At 38.2% G+C, this 26,513-nt stretch overlaps 1 protein-coding gene across 4 annotated transcripts in view; it reads left to right on the plus strand.

The window, feature by feature from the left end:
• The window catches only part of FGF14 (fibroblast growth factor 14), a 411,789-nt gene that overhangs the window by 287,971 nt on the left and 97,305 nt on the right, over positions 1-26,513 (plus strand). For 3 of the 4 annotated variants that reach the window (XM_064440620.1, XM_064440622.1, XM_064440623.1), the window contains 2 exons: positions 13,570-13,680; positions 22,826-22,929. In XM_064440620.1, coding sequence (XP_064296690.1) covers positions 13,570-13,680; positions 22,826-22,929 — 215 coding nt within the window. The remainder of the gene's footprint in view (positions 1-13,569; positions 13,681-22,825; positions 22,930-26,513) is intronic. The other variant, XM_064440621.1, reaches the window with a different exon arrangement.

Below are 26,513 nucleotides of genomic sequence, written 5' to 3' on the forward strand. Positions count from 1 at the left end.
TATTTTATTAACAGTGGCAAGCCATTTTCCCTTGCCTTCACTTGCCCACTTTAAATTCCTCTATTAAAATCCTTCCATTTGCCACAACAGTGGGATTAATACTGTCTTACACAAATAAACACATTCAATTTAATGTAAAACTCAGGGTAGTAATTGGCCTCTGACATGCTGGTAAACAGCAGATTCTGTCTATCCAGTTGTTAATTGTGTCTTTTCCAGTCATATTAAGTCCTTTTGTATAGTCTGGTAGGGGCATCTACTTCCTGGACTAGGATGAAGAAAACCTCGTTTTTATTGCTGCTTTGGACAAAGCATCTGTCCTCTTTGTGCTTCTGTTTTGTTGCCTGTAAAGTGAAGGTGATGCTGACCTCCTCTGTTTAGATTCTGCCTGGAAATCTCCTGGCAGCATGGTTTTTTTTTATTGTGACTTTGCCCCAGTGCTCTGGACCAGCCTGGTCCCCTCCGAAGTGGAGCCTGACCCACACTCCCCTCCTGACTGAGACTTCGGGGCTTTGCCCACAGGGCCATCCTCACTTTCCTCACACTGGTAAAGTCCCGGCATAACATTATATTCATCAGAGTCTACAAAATGTTGTAATCAACAGGACACACAAAGTCTTGTATATACCACAGTTTTTTTAACCTAGATATAATGGAAGCAGCCTGTCTTTACTTTGACCTTGAATAATAATTTTAATTAATAACTGTATGGCCTTTAAAATATTTATGTCAAAATATTCAAAACTAACTATGTTCTAAAATTAAAAAATGCAAACTAGAAATGGAGAGGCAACTTGTGATGCAATTTGGGCAGAAATTAAAAACTATAGTTTTATTTGCATTAGAGCCGGACATCTGGAGATTTCAGGAAGCAGCCAGGGAAATTCAGTAGCGGACACCTGTCCTCTCTGAGTGCATGACACTTTCCTAACAGGAAGGGTGTAGATTCTGCTCGTATGAGAGTTTGAATCTGGTAGTAATACTCTGCTGCCTCAGTGTCTCTGTGTTTCCAAATAGGGCATATATCTATGATGAGGTCTCTAGGTTTTGGGTTCTTTCGCATATATCAGAACTACTCTGGTGAGACCAGAAGCCACAAAATTGATCCCGTTACCTCAGGTAGAAAGGATTTGTGTGCCTCTTTACTTTAGATGGGATATTTGGTAGGACAGGGCTTTTTTTAAAGGTACTTTTCTTTGCAAACTTGTTGATTCTAAAATGCAGAACTCAAAGTAACAAAAGAGCCTTCACAGACATGTTAGTTTAACCATGCTGCTCTTTGCTGGAGGAAAAGGGGTGAACCTGGAATAAGCCTTTTATTTTCAGGTAGATATTTTAAATTTATTATTACTATTCTTTTATTCCAGTTTTGAAGCAAATCTTTATTTCAAGTTGTCAGTCAATTTAATTTTAATATTATAAAATTGCACTCATCTTTGAAATTAAATATTTACTCTTTGACTGAATTAAGTATTTATCTTGTCAGGAAATTGAAAATTTAAACTCTGAGTTACTGATTTTGCTTGTTTTGGTGTGACCCAATATTTTCACAGCTGCCGGTAGTATCCCATTGCTCGTATTGGCCTATTAGAGGAGAACAGAAAAACTTTTAATCCATTCATTTTTGCTTTTTATTTCAAGGTTTCTTTTTCTTTTATTTTGGTAAACTACAAAAAATCTTGTTGATCCTCGTTCTGAAAACAAAGGCCATTTATCCTACTTCCAGGCAGTTGCTGGTGCTTTGCAGACTCAGATCCAAGTTCTTTTCCAGTTGCAAACATCTGGGGTGACACTGTGGTTCCTTTATTCACATCATGCAACTTCAGATGTCTGTCTTCAGCATTGGGCACGCTGAGTAGTTTCTGACCCTTCAGAGTGTGAGTCAGGGCGCTCATCTTAGAAACCTGAAGTCATATGACATAAATAGTTTCTAAGCCATGTGTGTCAGTCCTTCTCAGTAAGGTGAGTTGCCACTACTTCTCTACTTACTGTTACAGTAAGGAAGCACCTGCTGAAACCCCCCTCTGTTGCTTTGACAATACAGTGGCATGGTTATCTTAGGTAGGCAATGGCCTGGCGTCGTCAGGCCTTGTACTGAAAGCAAAGTTGTTGCTCAGCTGCTTGCCAATGTTTTGCACATCCTGTGCTATCTTGTTATGTTCCCTAGAAACAGCTGAAGTGACACTTGATTATAAAGCTGCAGATTTCTGGTTTGTCCACAAAATACGCACTAAAAAACATAGCGGGTGAGTTTTGTGGCAGCGCACAGCTGACAGTGCATTAGTTGGGGTGACAGGAGCTTTTACCTTCCCTTTCCCTTTTCCTTTTCCTCCTCTTCCTTCTCTGGTAAACCCACACTTTGCATACAGCTCAAAAAAATTTCTTAGAAAAATCAAGTGTCATCCACTTGATGGAGGCATTGACACAGATTTTAGTGAAGAACCTAATAAAGCATAATCAAGGCCCATACATGCCCCTCTTCTGTGTGTAGGAAGGGGAGTTTGGCTTGTGTTTCAAATCTGAACAAGATTTATGTTGGAGATTTCTGCTGTATTTGAGTGTAGAAATAGAGAACTACATCAAAGGCCTCTGAAAAATAAGCAAGGACTTCCGCTATAATGTGATCTTGGTTGAAAAGGGAGTAGATTAATTTTGGACAGTTTTCTGAATTATCAATATCCTTTATCCTTTCTGTTTGGTGGTTTGTGGTTTTTGTTGGTTTTTTTTTTCTCCCTTCTCCTGGCTGCGCTTAGGAGCTGAAGACGCTTGAATTTATGCCCTGACAAAAAGTAAAAGTGTTAGGTATTTCATGCTGTGCTATGTTAGTTTTGAAGTATATGTAAATATGCACTGGAGATGTGTTATGATAGTAACCTGCAGTATGATAGTAATCTGCAATATTACACATGAAGCACAATACCTATGGTTACAGTACAGAGGAGCAGTTCTTGGACTGTGCATCAGGCGGCCCGAGTTAAGAGCACATAAGGGTTAGAAGTGGAAAAGGGTACAGGCACCGATTTTTTTACACTATGCTGAATCAAGGCAGGATTTTGAAGTTAGTGTTCCAGCCTGCCGACCAGCCCACAGCTGGGGGGATCTGCCAGGCCAGGGCCTGCACTGCGGGCACAGGGCTGCGTGGCCAGCCCTGAGCTGCCGGCCTTGTCCTGGCCTTGGAAAGCTCAGGCCCTGGGTTGTGACACTAAAGAAAGATGAGGGAAACATTCAGTGGAAGGCTGTTGTTAGGACATTACTGCAGAGTAAAATTTGTGCCACTTGTTGCAGCTACTCAGTGATATGGACTAATAGCAGTGCTGTCACTGCAGCGTCGCCAGGCATGGGCAAAAAAGTTGCTGTGGAAATCCTGGGGACAAATTTCCTGCTTTTCAATATCTAATCTTTCAGCTTCAAATAACATTTAAGTTGTCAGTATAATAAATGTGCAGGAAACATAAGAGATTTAAAAAGAGTTTAATATTAATACGCAGAAAAGGTTGTAATTTGTTCTTTAGGAGCATACCTGTTGGCTCTTCTGAGTGCTGGCTCGCATGGTAGAGCCTCAGCCTTCACTGGGGCTAGCAAGATACTGCAGTATCTTGTACTGCATTACAAGCAACAGATCTGGAGAACAGCATTGCTCTTGATTTCTGTTTAAAACATGCTAGTTGATTGCGTATGTTCTGTAAAGCAGTTTTCAGGACAAGCTTCAAAGTAAAGGCTGGAGTGGAAACCCTGGTGTGAGAAAAGTCAGCAGCTGATAGTTGAGGATGCTTAGCAAACCAGTTTAAATTTAGTTGTGCCCATATGGCTGCATTTTTATAGTATAGGTGGGTCTCCTAACACAACATAAGAGTGAATGAGTGGCTGGCTGGGTCAGACCATAAGTCTAGTCCAAACAGAATAGTCTGACAGGTGCTGGAGTTGAGTCCTGAGGAGGAAAGGCTTGTCCAAAGGGTTGGAAGCATTAGTGTCTCCAGGCGGAGAACAGGCCTGAAGAGCACATGATAGATGTTTTGGGTGGATAAGTAAGCTCTCTTGGGTGTAATTCCTTCAGTGTATTTTTGACCCATCCTTCAGAATGAGGGAAATCATACCTAGAACTGCCTGTTTCTCCCCACTCCTTCTTGAAGGAGTTCAAAATTACTAGCTCAGGGGCAGATGTCCATACCTGGTCAGATGACTGTCACTTGTTATGTCATTGGAAGGCACCAGCAGCAGGTCTGGAATTTACCTCATTTAGTATCTTCACACACACAATTGGGCATCTGTAATAAATTAAGAGATGATCCCAGACTTGACAAGGAATGACGCTGGTGTAACTGGTTTTGGCCAAGCAGACAGCGAAGGGAGGAGTTGTCATTGTGGAAGTGTTGTTGGCTCAGCAGACTTGAGGAATATGTATTGGTTTGGGATTTGTTTTTGTGTTGGTTCCCCCACAGTTTTGTGTTAGACGTCTTGGGAGAAAATACACATTTGGAACTGCAATGGATCTTCAGTCTGACTCACTGCTCTGCAAAATGCATGTGATCGCTGATGAAGTTGCTGGCGGCTTTGGCTCAATGTGCTGATAGACTTCTGTGTATACAACCAGAAATTATAAACTATGTATTATTTTCTGGTAGCTACAAAGTGGAGTCTGTATCTTCTGTTAAGTGCATAGTTAGTGTAAAGAGGATCTGAGTGTTTCTATATATTTGTGAAGGAGGATATATGTGACTGATGGCATATTTGTTATATTTGCTTACAAGTTTACAAATATCTTTTGTTATTAAAGTTAATATGTGATTGGGCAGCAGGGAGGAGGGCTGACTTCTTATGTTCTCTTGACTGCTCAGCATGGTCAGCAATGCACAACTGGGAAATGATGCTGGACTGAAGAGTACCACAGGGAGGGAGTGAAAGACAGGATGTGAGAAACAGGGCAAGGAGAGCACGTCACCTGAACAGAGTAAAAAAAATACAGGTGGTAGATGTATAGCCAGTTCTTCATGGTGAGAGAGCGGGACAGGAAGCAAAGCAGGATGAAAAAATGCATCATAAAGTCACTCCAAAAATGCACTACATAGGGTGGGAGATTTCTCATAAAAATCCTGCTTACTTTTATTTACTTTCAGATTATATATTTAAAAGCTATTTGTTCTGGTTTGTGTTCTAATAAAATTTAGATTTAGGGATTGAAATCCCTTTTAGTGTTTTTGAGGTGTTTTGGGGCAGGTCTCCATCAAAGCATGAACCAACTTTTAGCTCCCTCAAAATCTGGCAGACATTTGCAATCTTGTGAGACCTTACAGAATGCTTTCAGGTTTTTGTAAGTGAACAGTAGATTTAGTTCATGGTGCCAGTGAGAGACTGATGTAGTCTCTGCAGACTGTGTCTCTACCATATCATCAAAAGACTCAGAATTGGAAGATTTGTTCCGTAGTAGTCAATAATCAAGTTGACCTGAACTGTTTCTGCTCATTTTCTCATAGCCACTATGAGTATAATTCTGCTTAGTTTCTGGTTAGTAACTAAATATCTGGACCAAATAGCCTTTCCAAGAGAGCCAGAGTAATCTAGGTGGGATAAACATTTGATGTTTGGGGATTTTTGTCCTTTTTTTTTTTCCCTCTAGGAGCATTAGGTGGCATAAAAGGAGGCTGCCACTTATAGCCTTTTTTTCATTGCTAGAGTCATTCTCAAAGCAAGAACAGTTCCAGAGAAGCCAAGCTGTTTGTGCTGAGATCCCTCAAAAAGATTTTGTTGAGTGACTGCCTGTCACAGTTTTCTGTGATCTGTCCTGTATTGTCAGTGTCAAAATCTACTGATTTCCTTAAAGCCCAGCTCCTGGGGTCACATAACTTTGTAAGAGTTTGTTTTCTTTCTGTGTATTCCAAGTTTTCTTGGATATCAGAAATTGGGAGAAGGCAAAAAAACCCTTGAAGTTGTGGCCCAAGTTAAACTCAAATGCAAAAAATAAGCAGAGAGCACCTCCAGTAAAGAGGCACGGCTTTGTCATACCAATGATAGAAATGAGGCTGTAATTCTGAATTAGAAATGGTACAGACTGTGTTCTTCATGTATAGGGGATTATTTTCTTGTCACACTGGCTGAAGATCAGTTTTCAAGCTGCTTCTCTTAAGATTTTTGAATTGCATTTAATACCTCAGATTATGAGGCCCTGCAGTCTGTAGGCTGAACAGGACTCATCTTTCTCACAGGGAGGATTTGGGAAAAACGTGATCTCATAAAACCAAAGCAGCCATGCATTGCTTCTGTCTCTCCATCTCACTGCATTCTTGCAAATAAAATATACAAGTGCTTGTGCATATGGTAGAATAAAGCATAGGAAAATGTCTGTTATTTCTTCAGCAGGTCCCTGATTAAATAGTATTCCAGAGTAACACGTAGTTACAGTGGACAAATGAAAGAACAACTGAAATATTTAGTATGACTTGCTATTTTCTGGTTCAAGTAGTTCTTAATAATCCGCTTCCTATAACTCATGACGTTTCTTGGGTATATCATTTGTTAAAAAAAAAAAAGCAGTAGATCCTCAATTATACTTTTTTGGTCATATTGCCTTGCTTTCTTTTCTGTTGCTGTTAGAGATTTTGGAGATTAAACTGAAGAAAGCAACCCTTTGTGAAAGAGCAATGGATTGTTATAAAGAATGTTAAATAATTATTAATGGTACTGCATGTATAATGATATTAAAAATTCTTTTGTAGAGCTTCCATATGAATTAATGCCAGTGCAGTCATGCTTTCCTACACAAATAAATATTTTTCAAAAAAAATAAGGTATTTTATCATATTAACAGTGAAAACTTCAGTTTGTCTGATGGGACCTCTGTAATCTTGCTTTATACAGAAACAATAAAGAATGTTCCTCACTAATAACAAAAATGGAAATGCATTTATTTCCCTTTCACAATGGGATTATCCATTTCTCAATCAATTTTACTTTCAACCTGGCCACATATCTTTGGAGTCCTATATCTCCAGTAATATTACTTGTTCATGAAGAGGACTAAAATGCAACTTGCATTTAGCAGTCCTCATTTTGCTGGGATTTTATGTCTTTTTAAACAAATGTATTGTAAGACCTAGAGACAAGTTGTCAGTGCACACAGATGGAAGGGAGCACATTTTGCAGATAACATAAAAACATTTGCAGTACAAAGGGAAGGACACCATCACAAAGGGTATGATGCTGTGCTTTCAAGAAAAGCAACCATTTTTCAGAACTCCAACCTGCTTTCATAGTTTACCAAGAAATTTCATAAATGCTGTGGAAGTGCCAATGACAATGACAGCGCAGGAACGTAGGAGGACTCTCTGTCTCTCTTAAATGTGCTCTCAAAGCGAGGTTCTGCGGGAGACGAGCTTGTGATGTGAGGCATGAACAGACAAAAAGTAGAGTTAAAAATAAACACTGAAGTTGAGTGCCCTGTAATCATCGTGAGGACAGAAAAATAAGTGAGCACAGAGAAATAGGCTCACAAAGCCACCGCGTTCCAGAATAAGTACTATTATTACTTACGGGAACAGGGAATAATGGAAGCTATTGCTTTTCTGAGTTCACATTATATCCTTCTCCCCTCTGTCCTGAATAGAGCAAAACTTTCTTTTAGAAGTATTTTTCTTTAAAGTTTTTAATTAAATTTTAGTTTTCTTCTGTGTATTATGAGATATTGAAAACATTATTATTAAAATCAGAGTGTACTAGCATATAAATGGCCATATTTTATCACTTCCTATTAACAATGAGAGAAAGTAAAAGCAACATGGTCAAAAACTTTGAAACATTGAGAGACCAGGTGACAGGACAGTCAAAATAATAAAGAAGTTAGGAGTTTGTAAAGTTTTTGAATGCAAGAGCTGTATCATAAGAACAGCTGAAGAGTTTAATGACGAAGGAACATTACAGTGCTAGGTGCCTATTTAGGATTTTATCCCCTTTAAACGAAGTACAAAATTCTGCATTTCGAATTCCCCACTGGCTAACTATTTGCTTCAGGAAGCTTGTGTTTGTGACTGTGTAACACGCATATCAAAGGTTCTTGCAGTTTTATCTGCTGGAATGATGATGCAAAACTTGCCAAAAACAAGGCAAAAGGAGTGTAATATGATCTTCTGTACCAACTGTACCTGTTGCAATTAAATATAAACAGTATGCTTGAGAGGAAGACAACTTTTAGAAACTGGGAAAAGCATTACAGCAGCAACTGAAATTACTGAAATTAGAATCCAAAAAGAAAAATGTAATTTTACATGGGATTTGGTCCCTCCTTCTGGAGCTGAATTGCCTAGTGGTAATTGTTTCTACAATGCTGAGTAGTACTGCCACATGTTTAAAGTTTTGGATAGCATCCAGACATTAATCTGAGGCATCAGGAGGTTTCTGTGCAGAAGTCAGCAAAGGGCTGCAGGGTGCCTTGAACAGTAGTCTGGTGGATGGGCTTTAATCCCACCTGTGGTGGGTAGTTAATTATTATACTGCAAGAATCCCAGTCCAAAGCTCCACAAAACACTATTGTCAGGATGATCTTGTGTGAGAAGTCAGAAAAAGTGGCCGTTTACACATCCCAGGCCTTACGAACTAACTGGGAGACAGGTCTGGAGTGGGTGAGACACTGTGCTTTGGGTGGGTACTTTGCTTGCCAACTTCACGAGAAATCTGGGGGTTGCAGCTTTTTGGGAGTTTGACTTTTTTTTTAATCCTAAATCAGATTATAAATAATTTTGTTATTTCAATTAAAGTTCAATAGATAAGGAAGAAGACTCCTAACAAATACTGATCGTAATATCAGCAAGCAAGAAATGACAGTCAAGTCATGGTGACTATTGGAGCACCAGAAATCTCGAAAAAAAAAGACACCTGATTTACTCTGGACCAGCATGAATGGTATTTTTAGTACTGAAATATCATAAAGTAAAAACTGCAGGAGGAAAATGCAAAGAATAAAGGGCAAGGAAAACATGAAGGACCTGGAGCTACCAGTTACTAACGTGAGCTTGATGCTATGCTGTCTGAGCAGAATGTACCTCTAAATACTGGCTTTCATTCGACTCGCTGAGCAACTCATTTTGTGACAGACTGGTGATTGACTGCATAGTGCAGTTTATTCTCCGTAAGAATGTGATATGAGACTAACCCACCATTAAGCATTTGCTTGTCAGCCCAAACTGGCTTTTATTTAGTACCTTTACTCAAAAGAGGGAGTAAGTAAATAATGACAGGCAAAAAAAGCCCTCCTATGGTAAAAACTACAAATTAAAACTCTGGTGGGTGCTAAGGGATTCATTTTTCATGGTGTTAAAACACAACGGGCATAATCACCATTGTTCTTTTAGCATTGTCAATTCATCTGTCTCTGAACACAAAGGTTAAATCCTTAACACATGTATTTAACGAGTTTGTCCCGTATTTATTTTAAACCTATAGAATTTCTAAAGAGGTCTGTCCTGGCAGCCCGTGAGGGTGGGGAAGGAGATGCTAAAACCATTCTGTCTGTGAACAGAAAATACTCTTAATTCGAAACATAAAGTGTCACAATTGTTCTAAAGCACTCAGCCTGTCATGAGTTAATGCAAAAGCTGTTTTTGTAGCCACTATTCGAGGGAGAAGAGAAGACATCTTAATTAAACTCTGCCTTTGTTGAAGACATCAGAAAAGCTACTGGCAGAGTGTGCATGCTAACTGCAATCATGCATCCTGCCGTCGCCACTGACAAGGAAAAAAAGAAAAGTGGGCTGCAAATAGCTGCTGTTTAGTGACAACCTCTAATAACTACAAGTCCAAATAATTCTTTCCATGGTGGGGCATTGCAGGCTTGTCATGCTGACCTGTTCAACATCAGAAGTCAAGGTGCAAAACAAGAACAATAAAAATCATTCAGAGATGTTGAACTGTCCTTTGATTTTGATACATGGTGAAATTTGCTGGTCTGGGGCTTTTTTTCCCCTGAAGTCAAGGTGTTTAAAATTAATTATGTTTAATTAATTAAACTAATTATGTTTAAATAGTATTTTTCACATAATCACCTTGCTGTGGTGTCTAGGACTTTAAGAGAAATAGTAGCAAATATCTATAATAAAATCATGAGAGCTGGGAACTCTTTGGTGAGGTCATCTACTCCCATCCTGTTTGTTTATGTTTTATTATTTTGCTGTATTCTCTTGCTATTCCCTTTCTCTTTCGTGTGGAAAGTAAAAGGCATGTGTTGGGTGTAAAGGGTAGGAGTAACTGCTGGTGTCTACCTGCATCACTGTGGTAGGAGTTAAAAGACAACGTATCTAGTGCACCTGCGGACAGGCAGCATCAGTCTTCTGCTGGTGTTTCTGAGCCACTGCTGGTTGCTCCTGCTTTCTAGCAGCCAGTAAAAAAAAATTGTGGTCAAGAAGGATTTGAGAAACTCGTTTGTAAAGCGTTTGAAGCTGAGGCTGTTCCTGTAATATTATTAAGTGACAACAGGTAGATAAAGTGCTATAGAAATACAGTGACTAGCGGATTTCTCTTCTCTGCTTCCTGCCCAGGTGTCCCAAAAAGGACCTGAAAGAGTCATTTATCTTTCTGCAATGATAAAAGGTGAATTCCTTGCCCAACAGGACTGTCCGCTTCATCTTGGAGATATTTACCTTGAGGCTGTATGGAGTAGTCTTTTTGACTTTTACTTATGACTTGCATTGAGATTAATGAGTCATTTCATACAACTCCATCCACTAAATCTGGGTTGCTCTTTGGCTAAGGTCAAAGAAATACCACACCTTTTTGTCCAGTTGCCCCAGTTCTTTTGAGCACTGTTCAGCTAAAGCATTTAGTTATTATTTACTTTCATTTGCAGTTAGAAAGTTCTGTGTGATATATCAACTGTGATCAAGAACTAGTAAATAAATGCATGATTAAATTACTTCTGAGGAATAGAAGTTTGAATCTTGCTAAGGACAGGTAGGAACTCTAGGGTAAAGGAGATGTTCTTAGGAGGGTGGGTGAAAAAGGTTATGATAATCCACAGGAAAAAGTAAAAAGAAAGTTTCAGTTGCTATGTTTTGTGGGAAAAAAAAAGTCTTTTATTTTTTCCCCATTTATTATTCTACAGAGATCTACTTTGCACAGTGAAAATATTAATTAGTATCACAGTATTAGTAGTAAAATTCCAGTCTTCAATGAAACATTCAAGTGAAAGAGCCATGTTTTGGGACAGTTTTGCTCAGTTCTCTGACAAATGAAACCATTAAAACTGTATACAAGTGGGATGTAACACATGACTAGGGTCCTCTGGTCTCATGATACAATAGCTATTGTTTTGCTGTATTTGGACTTGGGTGGACAGATGAATGGGGGATTCATACCCTGTCTCATCACACACAGCCTGAAATGCTAGCTGAAGTGCATAGCTATCCACCAAATTATTTTCATTCAGATATAATTTTGGATAGCTGGTAAAGCAGGGTTAACTTTAAATAATGCTTTTGGTGAAAACAGAGAAAAAATAATTGTGCAATTTCTTGCTAGAAATTAGATTTTATTTGTGAATTTAGAAAAATGAATAGAATGAGTATAAAGAAGAACTTTGAAAGTCACTTCTGAGTTTCACATTTTTCCTTTGAAGCAGTAGATGTAAACAGCTGGTACTAGTGAGTTGGCTGTACTTCGCCTTCCTGTGATACTTCTTTGAGCTAGAGGTGATAATAAAGAATCACTCATTCATGATTCTTTGGGTGCAGAAACTGTTTTTCAAAATACTGATATTTTTCCTGTAAATACTTTTTAAAGCTCTAGGTGTAATAATATTTTCAGAATATTTTTCTTTAGTTGTTTAAGATGCCATATTAATATGTGTAAAGCAAGGATGTTTAAAATAGTCAATTTGGAAGTGCACATTGAAAGCATACGCTGATAGGAATAGTGCCTGTGTAAGAGGAACTCACTTTTCGTTTTTACAGTATGAAAATAATTTTGAGTTGCCTGATGAAGTTGATTGAGACAGTACATTCAAAGAAAATACAATGTAGTCTGTTTATAAATTTTAAAAATATTTGTTTCTGAGTATTCTTATACGAAGACAGGAAATTTTTGCTAATGTAAAAAATTCACGGGAAGCAAAATTTGCAGTTAAAAGAAAAAAAAAGTTGTAATGTGCTTACATGTTGATCATCAAATGTTTATATTATTTATTACCATGCCTCAAAAGTCTTACAGTGTTAATATTTATAGAAACAAGTTTTATGATATTTACAGTTTAATCTTACAATTTTAATTTAGATGGGTTCATTGTTCAATATGACTTTGTAATTTGGATGTTCAAGAAAAAACATTTTCATAATAATTTCATGGAACTGAGTCTCTATAGGAAACTTCAGAGCATTCCACTCAGAGGCAGTTTTGTTTATTAGTGTTTACTTTCACCTCCCTGTAGGAAACTGTAAGTAAACCAGCATGATTGATTGTGAGGGCAATTACACACAAATTGAAGGAGGATTTTATATTCTGTCCACAGGGTTGCACGGAAATCATTTCTGTCTCACTTAGAAGTTCACCTGTTCATTTTATTACATATCTGTCTCAAAGTCTTTATGATTTTAGTTCATTATTGGGTAGATAAGCATGATACAACATAGATGCTTTTAATGGCAATGTCCCCACAAGTTTGTCTACTGGCTGCCTGGAGTTAAGGCTAATAGTTTATGTTTGACAATATTAATACCAATATCACACAGAGGTAGTGCTGTTGATTTTTTTAAGATGCGATGTCATCTTCCTCAGCACTGAACCAGTTCTGCAGCAGCTTATTTTACGATTTGGAAAGGCACCACCCTTGAGATGAATCATAAAGTTGTGGCTTGGCAGCTCCTGCCCAATTCTTGGCAATTTTCATAAATGCGGAGTATTAAACAGGTTAGCTTACCTGTTCAGCTACCTGAATTTCCCATTAGCTTAGCTTACTAAGAGCTTTTTCAGTTTTGTTCCTCCATTGAAGGAGGGTTATGGCTTGCCCTGACTGTGAATGTTATTCCCTGGGAGGTGGCAGACAGCAGGTGAATTGTATCCACTTCTAGACTCATAAAATATTTTGGAACTCTTCAGATGGGACTGTTACACAGTATTTCACCAGCTAAGTTTATCACTTTTGGTAGAGAGTGAAAGGAAACAGACCTTTTCCTCCAAGTCACCTTAAAACTTATGTGAAGTATAGGAAGTTACTAATGCATATGAAATGAGTAGGGTTTTTTAAATGTTTTGTTAGTTTCTGTAAGGCTCTATACTTGTTGCTGAAGTCTAAAATTTTTTGTAGGGCGTAATCTGGTTTAAGTCTTTTGACTATGGGGGTTTGGGTTGTTCTTTTGTTCTGTGTTTTACCTTGTTAATTATAATGAAGGATGTTGGAGGCAGAGAACAGGACACGCAACTGGCCTAATAATACTCTGCGGTGAGATTTTTCTTCATCACCATCAGGACCCATCCTGTTGTAGTACTTTTAAGACGGCAATGCTTCTTCACCAAACTTCCTCCTACAGTGAGAGAAGCAGGGATAACTCTTGGAAAAAGTTTTGAGGCTAGTGACAAAATATGTTTGTCTTTCAGATCCCCAGCTCAAGGGTATAGTGACCAGGTTATATTGCAGGCAAGGCTACTACTTGCAAATGCACCCCGATGGAAGTCTCGATGGAACCAAGGATGACAGCAGTAATTCTAGTAAGTGACTGCCCCAGGGGAATGTCTTAATCGCACCTGCAGATTGCATCGCTCGAGTGTGTATGCGCAGACACAGTATTAATGCCTTTGGAGGGTTTCTGAATGTGTTTTGCCAAAAGGAGGAGGGTTCTGTCCATTTGAAGCCTAACGACCACCAGCACAACTCGTGCAGGACGTTGGCCTAAATGTATTACCTCTCAAGGGGAAGGCGTAAGTGCCGATGGACCTCAGGGGTGAGATATTTAGGCCAATGGTTGTCTTCTGGCAATTTTATAAAACTGGTAAAATTATATTTAAAATCTTTTTATAAAAGTTATATATTTAGCATAAATTTCTTCTCTTCAAGTAAATAACAACAAAAAAAGAGAGATGGAAACAAAAATTCCTCAAAAAATCTGATCATATAGGCCCTGATTCAGCAAAGCAAATATGTGTATGTCTAACTATCAAAGTCCTGCTTAAAACACATGCTGAAATACCTTGCTGAATTAGGGCTAAAGATCCTACAGTCCCTATACCAGCAAGAGTTCCAATGATTTTAAAAGAATTTCTGCCAGTGTAGGGACTGCAACAGTAGCAGTTTTCAAAAATATTCCAAACAAAAGTGCTTTTGAAAGGCCATGTGAGTCTCTGCTTTGCTACTGTTTTCCTATGATACTGCCACATATTTTCATTCAATGGGCTAATATACATTTGATAACTTCAGCTGCAAATTATAACTAAGCAAACCTATTCTTACTCTGGAAACAGTTGATTTTTAATCTTCTATTTAGCAGAGAACATCTGTATTTTGTTTATTTTATTGATAATGGCATATTTAAGTAACATATTTCTGTGTGATCTTGAGGTCTATTTTAAGCATTTTTAATCGAAAAGATTTATCTTCTTATTATGTATATATTAATAAGCCTTTAGTTTCCTCAAAAATGTTTGAATTAGGCTACAGAAGTTAAAGGATTTGAGGTTTCTGCTTTACTTTGGTTAGTTCCCTGTTTTATCTGTTAATGCACGGCTGTCATTTTTAACACATTTCATCAATAGTTAGCATGTTCATCTTTCGTTCTATTTTTTTTTCTTAGAATTGAGAAAAATAGTTGATTAATCTATTTTGATGTGTATTTCTCTGCTTGTTTTCCAAGTGGGTTTCCCCACCCGGCCCCTGTTCCTTGTTTCTTTTCTTCCCTCAGTATGGCCATCTCTCATGCCCACTTCTGTACTGGACTAGATACTAAGACCTTGTATGGACAAGATCTTTATTGCTTTTTATAGAAGCTTTGCCCATATGAGGTCTGGGAAATGTGTCTTAGAGTATGAGCATGTATCCCTCTCTCCCTCTCCTCTCTCTGCCCATCTCTCTCTCATTTTCTGCTTCAGTAAGGAGGTGTCTGCGACTGAAACAATTTTGGAATGTTTTCATGTTATTTCAGGGTTTTTCTATCTTAGAACTCTATGGATTTTGAATCTTTGCAGAACTAGACCATAGTGCCTTACTCTCCTGCTTTTGCTGTTGTCAGCTTTACAAATCTTCCCTTTTTTTGCTTACTATGAAATTTTCCCTTTCTCTCCCCTCTTCCTTGCCTTTCTAGATTTCCATCTGTCCATCTGTCTGCCCATCTATCTTATTCCTGTTGTTCCAAAATGCAGAACAAATACACTATATGAGAAATATTCTGAAATATAGAACTTGTCCAAACTCAGCCAAATACCAGACAGCGGTATTGCGTCTTTCAGATAAATACTGTTAGATAATATTGTGTTTTACTTCAACGTGATTTTTAGGCTAAAACGTCTTTTTTCCATAAAAGGACTTTTTTCTGTCTTTAACTGATGTGATTCACTATTTGTTTCTTCACTATTCCAATTTTACAATATGGCTTAGTAAAGACAGTTTAGACCATAAGCATGTAAAATTAATGTGTTTGCCAGGAAAGCATACAATCTCCACCTTAAATTTTGCTAGTATATATGCATCAACACTATATTAAGAGCTGAAAAGATTGATCCATTTGATATATTCATGAATACATTAATATGTGTGTTTCTTTTGTGCTGTCAGTCTTCCTCTTCAGTTCTTGTCCCTTTCTATGCTGTTTCCTTCCATTTCCTGTTGATATTTTTGTTTCGTATTGCTTTTCTTTATTGCAGCATTTTTTTTTTTACTTTAAAACAATAATTTTCTTATTTATATAATTCCTTGTATTTTGATCTTCTATTTTTGGAGCTCCTTATCGTGATAATTTCTGTCTGAGGCTTACTGGTAAATAAGTTTTAGCAGCTGCCAGAGGGGGGAAATCCTGCTTCTGACTATGGAGCTTGTAGGCTGCCTGTTAAATGTGCCCAGTGGGTGAAGGGAGGGACATATATTATCTGTCAATAGGACACATAGTACCCTTACCTTGATAGTGACAATGACTTCCATTTGAAGTGTGTTTCACAAAAATGGAGGAAATGCAGACTGCCGAAGGGTGCGCATCTCTGCCAGCCTTCCACTCATCTTCTGCTTTTCACTGTCCCTGAAGCATGTGAAAGAGTCCTCCTCAGGCACTGACCATCTGAGCCACTGGGTGTCAGGGAAGCCAGAGTGAGTAGTGAGGGACATAGAAGAGAAGTGGTTTCTTTTTTGTCTTCAGCAAGGAAAGTATTTGAAGCTTAGTCATGCTGCTGCTTTTTGCGCTGTTGCTCTCAGGAGGTGTGCTTGAAGTTAAAATTCCTTCAAGTGCCTGTATGATTTTGTATGTATCATTTTATATGTATGTCAGTAAACATAAGTTGCACACTATTGGAGCCACAGTGTTATAGAGAGGTAGCACAAAGTAAGATTATGATGTAGTCTGTTCAAATTGAGTGGTTCTGTTCACACCCATTTTTTGTTTGTCTTTAAAGCTTCTTGGTAGTCTCTTTAATGTGACTTTTTGCTTCTATCTGAAGTAAAAATGAGTTTTACCAGTGGTTTTGGTCAGCTGCTGTAGTACAAGCCATTGTCCCAGCTTGCCTTGAGTAAAGGCTAGAGTCTGCAGAGATAGATGGCAAGACTTTTAATGTATTGCTGTGCACAAAGCCTTGCACGAAAAAGGAAGAAAGATGTGACTGCTTGTAATTGCATCTCTGAACGTACTTCCATCTGCTCATGATGGTGGCCATGCTATTAGAACCCAACCTAAATATACTGATGGGATTCTGTTCATTGTTGTAATTTCTTTTTATATCTTTTCCAAGTTAGGGGTGTTTTGTGACAGTATGAATGAATGCACTTATTGGTTAATGGTGCTGAGCTTCCTTAAATCACATCACCAGACCAAGGCTGTTAGCTTAAACCATCTTGTGTGTACAAGATGTTTTTTTTGCCAAAATCTCAGTAATATGTGGAAAAAAGGCTTTATTTCATTGCGCTTTTTTTGTTTGTTTTAGCTGGTTTTCTCTTATTCCTTCCTCTAATGCCTTACAGTTTCTAGTTTGCTCTTGTGGCTTGCTTGTAGTGAAAGTAGGAGTGACTGTGGTTAAAGCTGTAGGCTTGGTTACTGAGGTCCTTCTCAGCATAGCTGTCCCTCTCTAGCTCTGATTTTCCTGGATTTTACAGAATTTCTCAATATTATTTGGTGTGAATGGAACTTGCTTCAGTGTTGTCCATGGGACTCAGTATTAATTAGGAAAACCAAGCTACTAAACAGAAACTATAAAGAAATAAAAGAGATTTCCATGTTGTGCTTGTGGTAACAAATGTTTCATTCACAGAATCACAGAATGGTAGGGGTTGGAAGGGACCTCTGGAGACTATCTTGTCCAACCCCCCTGCTTGAGCAGGCACACCTAGAGCAGGGGGCACAGGAACGCATCCAAGCGGGTTTTGAATGTCTCCAGGGAAGGAGACTCCACACCCTCCCTGGGCAGCCTGTGCCGCTGCTCTGGCACCCGCACTGGGAAGACGTTTTTTCTCATATTGAGGTGGAACTTTCTGTGTTCCACCTTGTGCCCATTGACTCTTGTCCTGTCATTGGGCACCACTGAAAAGAGTCTGGTCCCATTCTCCTGACACCCACCCTTCAGATATTTATAGGTATTGATGAAATCCCCCCTCAGTCTTCTCTTCTCCAGGCTGCACAAACTCAGGTCTCTCAGCCTTTCCTCATAAGGGAGATGCTCCAGCCCACAATCATCTTGGTAGCTCTCCACTGGACTTGCTCAAGCAGTTCCATGTCCTTCTTAAACTGTGGAGCCCAAAACTGGACACAGTTTGTCTCCTGTCCTCTTCCCCACCCAAAACAGCTCATTTTCAGGCTATGGTCTGTCTTCAAAGTTTTGTCTCATGATTGAAGGGTAGATTTAGTAGGAAGATTAATTAATTTGGGAAACAGGCAATTCCGATTCTTTAATTTCTAAGATTGAAACCCTGAGTCCCTTAGCCCTATGGCTTCTTTTGATTCACCTGAAGAGTGTATATTAGCCAACAACCACTGAAAAAAATTAAACATAAATTATTATACTTTCCTTGATGGGTGATAAACCTGATTTTAGTACTCAAATGTTGCTATTTGTGCCTTTTATGAAATTATAGTTGTGTTTAAAACAGATTAAAAAAGCATTACTCATTTGTAGTCTTATTTCATAAACTGATAAATGCCAAAGTAAATATTACCCAAGCAACTTTGATTTGGCTGTGCTGCACACACGTCTTGCTTAATTATGCAGCAATGTGCTTTACTTCCTTGGTGGCACTTGGTACCTGGTAGAGTTGCTGTTCAGGAAACCATGCAACCATTCAACATTCCTTTATTTTCATCTTTTAATGAATACTCCTAATGCTCTATTTATATCTTCAAATTGAATATGGAAGTATTAACTTTTTTATGTCTTTCTAAAGTACCTACCACTATCATATTTTGGTTTGAAGATATTAATAAAATAATCCTCACAGCACCCTGTTAAGGTAAAGGAGATAATTAGACAGAAATAAAGCACATGAAGATTAAAAAACAACACCTGCAACACTGTTAAATTTGGATTACTGAACTGAAATATTTGCAGTCTTTTTGCAGATTTTTGCACTGATTTTTACTTCAGTTTGTCTTCAAAGAATTATGCAGCCATTTAGTCATCTGTTTACCTCACCTTTGGGAATTAGGTAAGCCTGTCTCTCCCATTAGTATAATCTTAGTGTGACAGGATCAATGGGAGGCCATGTTCAGCCATACTAAAAAGTACATTTTAATTGTCCTGTGCAACATCAGGCAGGTAGAATGGGTTTCCTCCATAAGAAATGAATAGACAGATCTCTGAATACCAACCACCCTGCACTCATTGGCAATCTGAAAGACATTCTGATGGAGGCGTCATTTTTTGCCTGTAGGCCTGCAGATGGAAATAAATTAAAGAAGTAGTTGCCGTGATCTGATTGCAGATTTGGTGCTGGGGGAAATTTTGTTAACTGACACCAGGGCAGTGCACACACAGAACAGAGAGTTTATAAGCCTTAAGCAATTGGCCTCTAGCAAGCTTCTTGAGAAAAACAGTGATCTGTAAAAGCAATTTTCTTGTAGCTACAAGTCAGTTGCACCTAAATAGACTTTCACAAGTCTATGGAATATCTGATTTCAGGCATTTCAGATTTCAGGTTAATAGACTGCGATGGTGATACATAGAAAAAGGAAAAAGAAATGTGGTGGTTTTCTCTTTTGCTCAAGGAAGGAGTTATTGCTTATCAAAAGGTGAACTTTAACTTTGGCTAAAACTTTTGGAGGATTAGAATCCAACTCAAATTTTTTCCTGCAAATCCCCTTCATGACACCTAAAACAATAACTTTTTTCATGCCAGTTGTTCGTGTTAACTGCCCGCTGTCCCCATTTGCAGATCTTGTGTGTGGTGGGAGCAGGCCTGCAGGCTTAGGAAGAGGAAGAGAAACCATTTGCTTTACAGTCGTGTTTCAGACAGAATACAAAGCAGACCTAAGGGAGCGTGTACAGGCTCAGCACTGACAAGGCGAGAGGGTTTTACTCACACCATTTTTGCCAATTGGTTCACTTCATTTCCCTGATGTTCCCACTTCTTCTTTACAGTTGGATTTGCCAGGCTTTATACTCTAAGCATGCAGCATGGGACACTGAGCAGAATGGCAGCATCAGGCAGAATTATGTTTCCTGGGCTGTTCCAGGGTGGTTTGTCTCTAAACCAATCTGTGGACTCACTGGGCTAGGTTTAGGTACATAAAGATGTTGAGGGTCCTCACTCCCCACTTAGTTTTAGTTTTGAATCTGTCATAAAGTTAGAGGGAGGCTGGGGGCGTGGTTCTTTTTCACACCCACCTCAGGTAAGGGCACAGCTCTGACTGTGCAGACCTGAAACGCCAGCAAACTCTGGAAGGCTTTCTGCTTTGCTCAAGGCAGATTCTTATTAGAGTGGAGGCTAGCACAGGTGAATCCTAAGGAGTTTTGAAATGCGTAATTCGGCACAGAAGTCCTGCTCAGTAAAGAGTACTGCACTGCCAGGTTCTGGAAGAAACTGAATTTCCTTTGGCCAGCTTCAGAGCACGTGAAAACCACATGCTGTGCCTTACTGGTGCACGTTTTTCTGACCTCAGTATGGAGCACATTGCTGAGCATTTATTAATCAATAACTGAATGTAGACCAGCCTCCCTAGTTTCACCCAAATCTGAAAGATTTTGTGGAAATTACTGAATATTCTGTATGTGCAGCGTTACAGCATTTCAGATCACACTCAAAAATTTTATGGTCTTAGTCTAATTACAGGAGCTCTGACAATCTCCGACTAAAACTTTGTGGCAGTAAAAGATACATTATATGCCCTCCTTGGTGCTTTCTAAATTCACCAGCAACTATAAGCTGCTCTAGTAGTTTTATAGGTTGCATAAAGCACTGCCATGTTACAGGCCTCTAGTTCTCCTTTGATGGTGGTTGTTTTTTTCCAAGCTCTGCTGCTTTATTTTTATTGGTAATTAAGCAAATTGTATCTACTTTCCAGAAGGTTTGACTGAACCACTATGATTCAGAGTTATTTTTCATTCACAGTTTTCCATGCCTAAGCTGTCCTTTGTGTTCACCTCTTTTCTTCATGCGAGTATTGTTTGTTTTTCCTTCCTGGTGTCCCCTCAGTTGTTGCTGCCCTCCCTCTAGCATGGTGTTCATATCCAGGTTTCCTCCTGGAATTTCTATTTTTTCTTGGGAAAAAAACAAACTTAACTGCCACCTGAAACCTAGTTTTGCTGTGACAGCCTCCCCCTCCACCACCCACAATAGTAGTCTTCCTGGTTTTGACATTGTTTCATTGAGGGTAATGGCTGATTGGTTTTTTTAACTTCCAAATGAAATAGCACATTTGAAAGCCCTCAAGTCATGCAGTGTTTAGCCTATATACTCTTAAGATATCTTGTACATGAGTGTTATATAAACCATCACTGGTTTACATTTGTCATGTATAGATTAGAGAGGGAACCTTGTCTGTACCCAGTATTTTTCTAGTGAACAGCTCAATAAGATCCTAGCATGGCAGAAACTTTTGGAAACTACAGAAATGAAAATGCTATATATTTGTGCTAATTCTTGTCTGATGTCATCTCTTCTGTTCTTCTTTATAAACCCATAAATTTGTTTTCTGTTCTTCCAGAGCTCTTTTGAATATGTTTTTCTTTCTACAGCTGTAGGAAGTGCTCTGCTACAACAATTCCCAGCTTTATACTTAAAAAGGTGTTACGTTTCATATTCTTTTCTGCCTGACAATGTTGAAGGAAAGGAGGTTTTTTTCCACCCACTTCTATCTTTAAATTCTAGTAGTCAGCCTATGTTTTTCCTCAGTTGTAAAGGTTTGATCATCTTCATCACAAATGATCTGTGGCTTTGTGTCCTCTGGCCAACCAGGATTTTTTATACCTTGAGAAAATGTACTTACCCACTGCAATTACATGTCCCATTTTCTCTTGCTTTGGGCTTTAATCCTGGAATTCTGATTATAGATAGCCTCATAGGGTACGCTTTCTGGTCACATCTACGGATGTCATTCCTAAATTTTGAGGAACTCACTGTAGGTGTTTCTGTGTTCCTGAGACCTGACTTGGTAGAACCATGGTCCTCACTGCATATGTTGAACATATAGATTGCACTTTTGGTTTTCATCCAAGGACTTATGAATCCTTGACTCATCCACAGTGGAAAAACATGAACTCTGGCTCCTCCAGATCTTTTCTTCTAAGACCGTTTGATGTGTGCTTTGCATCTGATTTCCTAGTATGAGTCAGTAAACTTAGGATAGGTGTGTGCTGGCATAAGTTTTAGAAGAATTGATCTGTCTCCTATGTATATCACTTACTCTTTTGTTGTTCTGTGGTGATGCTGATAAACTCCCTCCCTTCACACTGGTCTTTTTCAGACACTAGTCAAAGCTGTGGCTGTTTCTGTTATTACAGAGGTATATACCATTGCTAGGGTATCAGCTATTAACCTTTTTTTTAATCCCCCCCCCCCCCCCCCCGAGTTTCAGTCTTTGAACATATTCTATATTCAGTTCAATAGCATTCATGTACATTTAGAGTCAAGCACATATTTCTGTCCTTTTCTGAGCTAGGATAAGCCTCTGCCATTACCTGAGGCGTGTGTACTACTGGTTGTATCAAATATATCATTCACAAAAACAAAACCAAAATTTTCTTTTGAAATCACAGACCCCTTGAAAGCAATCTTTAATGAGAGCACATCTTAATCCAAAACCATAAAAATGCCTATGAAAACAAAAAGCTACTTGCCAGAATCAGATAATTTTTCCATAGGGTATCTCGCAAGTATTACCCTTACAATCAGTCTACATTGATGAAGGAACTGTTGGGCTCTTGATTCTTCTCAGACTGCCTGAGATACTCATGTCTGCAGTGCTGCATAAATGATTACAGCCCAGTCTGCTGTGCTTTCTATTTGCTAGTTAGCAGCTGTGCCAGGTACTGAACTATTACAGGACTTACTGCTAGAGAGATACTTAGGCTTTAATTTTAAGGATTAACTTTACTAGACGCAAGATTTTTCTTTAATTTTAAAATCAGAAAAAATTATACAGGAGTATTTTTTTTTTCTTTTTACTAATGATATTTATTAAAATATTTTAGTAGCCATAGTATATTCATATCTGGTCATGTTTTTTCTTCACAGCATTATTCAACCTTATACCAGTGGGACTTCGAGTTGTTGCTATCCAGGGTGTAAAGACTGGGTTGTATATAGCCCTAAATGGAGAAGGTTTCCTCTACACATCAGTAAGTACCTTTCTGAACTCTGTTTAAGAGGCACAGCTGAAACTGAAATCTACACAGGAATGAGATGCATATTCACTTTGAAGAAGTTCTATATTGTCTATATATGTTTATGCATATAGTACACACATCTGTGTACCCATGTATGCATGCGGCATATGGGGTACGGTAGAAGTTACTGTGTGCTCTGTATGTTAGCAGTCCTAAAAAAACGCTCTATAGAGCTCTTCTTATGATAGGCTATACTGGTAGTGTGTAATACACCACAGTGTTTATTATTTTCAGTTAAGTTCTCCAGAACTTTTAAATAAAGACCTGCAATTATTTCCTTAGTGACTTGTTGATCAGAATCCAAAAGCTGCTCCAGCAGTTACTTTCATTGGTAAGACTTACAAGAGTAACTTCCATCTAAAAAGTCATTAACAGCCTCAGAGTTTATCACCATAATCTTGTAATTGTAAGCTTAGCATTATTGTTTTTTTATTGCAGATATCACAAAAGTAAAGAGTTCTTGAGAAGCCATATCTTTGTATAATGATCAAAGTTTAAGAAAAAAATCTTTCGAGTCGCAAAAAAGATTGCTGGATAAGGTGATCAGAAAGGCCTCAGATTGTTTGAGATATTCCAAATTATTTAATGCTGATCATTCAGTCTGTTGTTGTGAATATAATAATCCTCAGTTTTGTGTAAATTTAGTGTCTCAACCTCCTTTGAAAGGCAAACAGACTTTAATATGAACCGGCAGTTCTGTTGGGTATTAACAAGGTGGCTTAAAGGATTTTTCATTACTATATTTTTACTGCTGTCTATGTTGAATTTATTTACATAGTGCTTTTTCCATTTTTTACGTCACATAGGTCTTAATTCCCCACTGAGTTACAATGCGCTGCTTTGTTTTCAATGTCCGTTGAAAGGAAATTGGACAGATTAAGTTTCTGATGCCCTGAGGGAAAGTATTCTGTTTGTTTCAAATATACGATTGTCTTGGAAAAGCTAATTAGGAAGAAAAAAATGGAACTTATCTTGAATGTCAATGTCAAGACAAAGAGAAAATTCCTCCTCATAAAATGTCTGCTGGAAACTCCAGCAGTACGATCTAAAACATTTATTTTCTTCTGTTAAAAATAAAAAAAATCTATCACAGGAAAACATGCAATATTTGCTGTCAGAAGGAAGAAAACTAGAAGAAAAAACCTAAAGCTATAAGAGAAAATGCATTGCTGACTTCCCAGTTCCATCACTTCATGTGGGTGGTTCATTTCAGTATGATGGCGTGAAGAGTACTTTTTTAATGTGTTGGTAAAGTTAAGAGTACATTCTTGCCCAGCGCTGTTTCTGAAGTTCTCGGTCCTTCAGAAATAAATAAAAATTTCAGAAAACGTACCCATTTCCTGATGGGCAATTCTGCACAGGGAGGGACCCTACCTGAACAAATTCTGGCAGCCACTGTATTTATGTATTTTTCTGGAAAAGGTCTAAGTTAACTGAATGGTGTCATCTAGGGAAGAGAAAGGTGTGGAAAGCACAAGGCAAGATAAGAAGAGATGGCTGGATCCAAACTTCAAATAGATGTGAACCCAACCCTTAGAGCATCCTCAGGTCTAACAAGATATTTCTGTCACACCAGCAGGAATCTGAATTACTTTGTTCCTATGTCTTCTTCTGAGCAACACAGATTACTTAGGTTGTGATCAGTCTCATGGATAAAAATAAAAGATTATATATAAGGAAAATGTAATCCACATGTTCAATGTTTTGCAGGATTGCATATTCTTCTTTGCCACTAATGGCAAAATTTTTTGACTGGATGACTTCATATATTCCTGTAGTTATTGGCAACTTGTTAAGTACTTCTGAGTTTTGTTCTGTGAATGTTGTTATGTTGTGAGTGTATTTCACTTGACAATTTCTTTGGAGAGTGTCTCAGTCTGTCACTTTACCTTGTGTGAGGTAAGGAAACAAGTGGTTTTTAAATGTACTGCTTACTCTTCCTTGTGTAGAGAATGGAAGATGAGTGGCCCATTAAGTGACAAAGAGATGTGACTCATTAGAAAACTCAGTGGAAGCCTTTAGTTTTGGTACGTCTACAAAATGATTTTCAACTTACTCTTTTGTCAAGTTGAAAAATAGTCATATTTGGTAATCTAATGCAAATTTAAAGGTAGTGATTTCAAAACATCAGTGCTGTAATACAGGTTTGATTGTTTCATATTAATGTGTTGAAAACACTGACAATATATTTTTGTCTTAGCAATTGCCTGCTTTCAGCTTAGAGGTTAATGGATTTGAAAATAAGAAGGCAAAGCGTTAGAGAGAAGTCTATCTTCTCCCTTAGGATCACGATGAAGAAATACTGCGTGTAGAATATTTTAAATACTGTCATTTGCAGAAAAATGTTTATAGTCAATCACTTTCTATTACCATCTTGTTGGAGGATTTTTTGGGTCTTTGTTATGGTCATGTATCCACTGCACCTGCAATGCAGAAGTTCTGTATTAAATACCGTACATGTTTTTCCCTTGGCTATTCAGGGGAGGGTGGGAGATAAAAGTTCCCTAAGTTTTGTATGCCAACTGTCATCATTGAAAAGTGTCACATAATGGGAATGCTACTTAAAATTTATATCTATGTAGATATATTACCAATTTCCTATAAACACTTTAAAAATGGAAGCATGCACTGTAGAGTAAGTAGCATTTCTAATCTAAGCTGAGACCAAAGTCCTGTATAGTCCTTCTCTGCAAGAAACCTCAGTGTCCCTTTTCCCATTCACAGTGTATGAAACCCGTAGCTTGTGAGAATAGCCTACATGTTGATGCCTCTCTACAGAGCTTGAAGGCCCCAACTCAATTATTTTTATCATAAGCTTCCCATGATGTTGACTAATTAAGCAACAGCACTGACAGGAAAGGTATTATGTGTGATCCTGCTTTCTATGATATGAAGTATTTGGTAAGAGGAAAATGAAGGTACAGTTTTATGACAGACCAGTTTTACATATAGATTATCAAAAGCAGATTTGCGTTGTCTTCTTGCTTTGTTTTTTAGAAAAAAAGTTAATGGTTGTGTCAGTTTGGAAGTCTCTTGGGTTTTTTCTTACTTTATTCTGCCATATTTAAGCTTTTTTCAACTAATTCACAGAATCAGAACTAGAAAAAGAGTGCAGAAATATCATAGAGGACTGTTATGGCAGTATTTCTTTCTTAGAAATAGAAGGACAGTAAATTGTGTAGGAAAGTCAGTCTCAAGGGCTTTTCATACCTATCTTACCTGCTGCAGCAGTTGAGATTTGTACTCCATCCTTTGGGGATTGATCAAGTCAGGGTCCCTAACACACACCATCAAAGTCTTGTCAAATAAAGGAGAAGCAAAGTCTTTGGAGTTTGATATGGCTTTGCAGAATTCCTGAGAGAAAATATTCTTCCAAAATTATAACCTTATTTTTCAGTGCATTTCAATAATTATTGTAATATCATTATTTGTTATTTTCTACCATATAGAACATGAGAACAAGAGCCTTTTCATGTTCACTTTTTTTCCTTGCACTTTTAAGAGTTAGCCCACTTAAAGACTATCCATTAAGCTCA

The sequence above is a fragment of the Phalacrocorax carbo genome, chromosome 1 (assembly GCF_963921805.1).
Source record: "Phalacrocorax carbo chromosome 1, bPhaCar2.1, whole genome shotgun sequence".
NCBI lineage: Eukaryota > Metazoa > Chordata > Aves > Suliformes > Phalacrocoracidae > Phalacrocorax > Phalacrocorax carbo.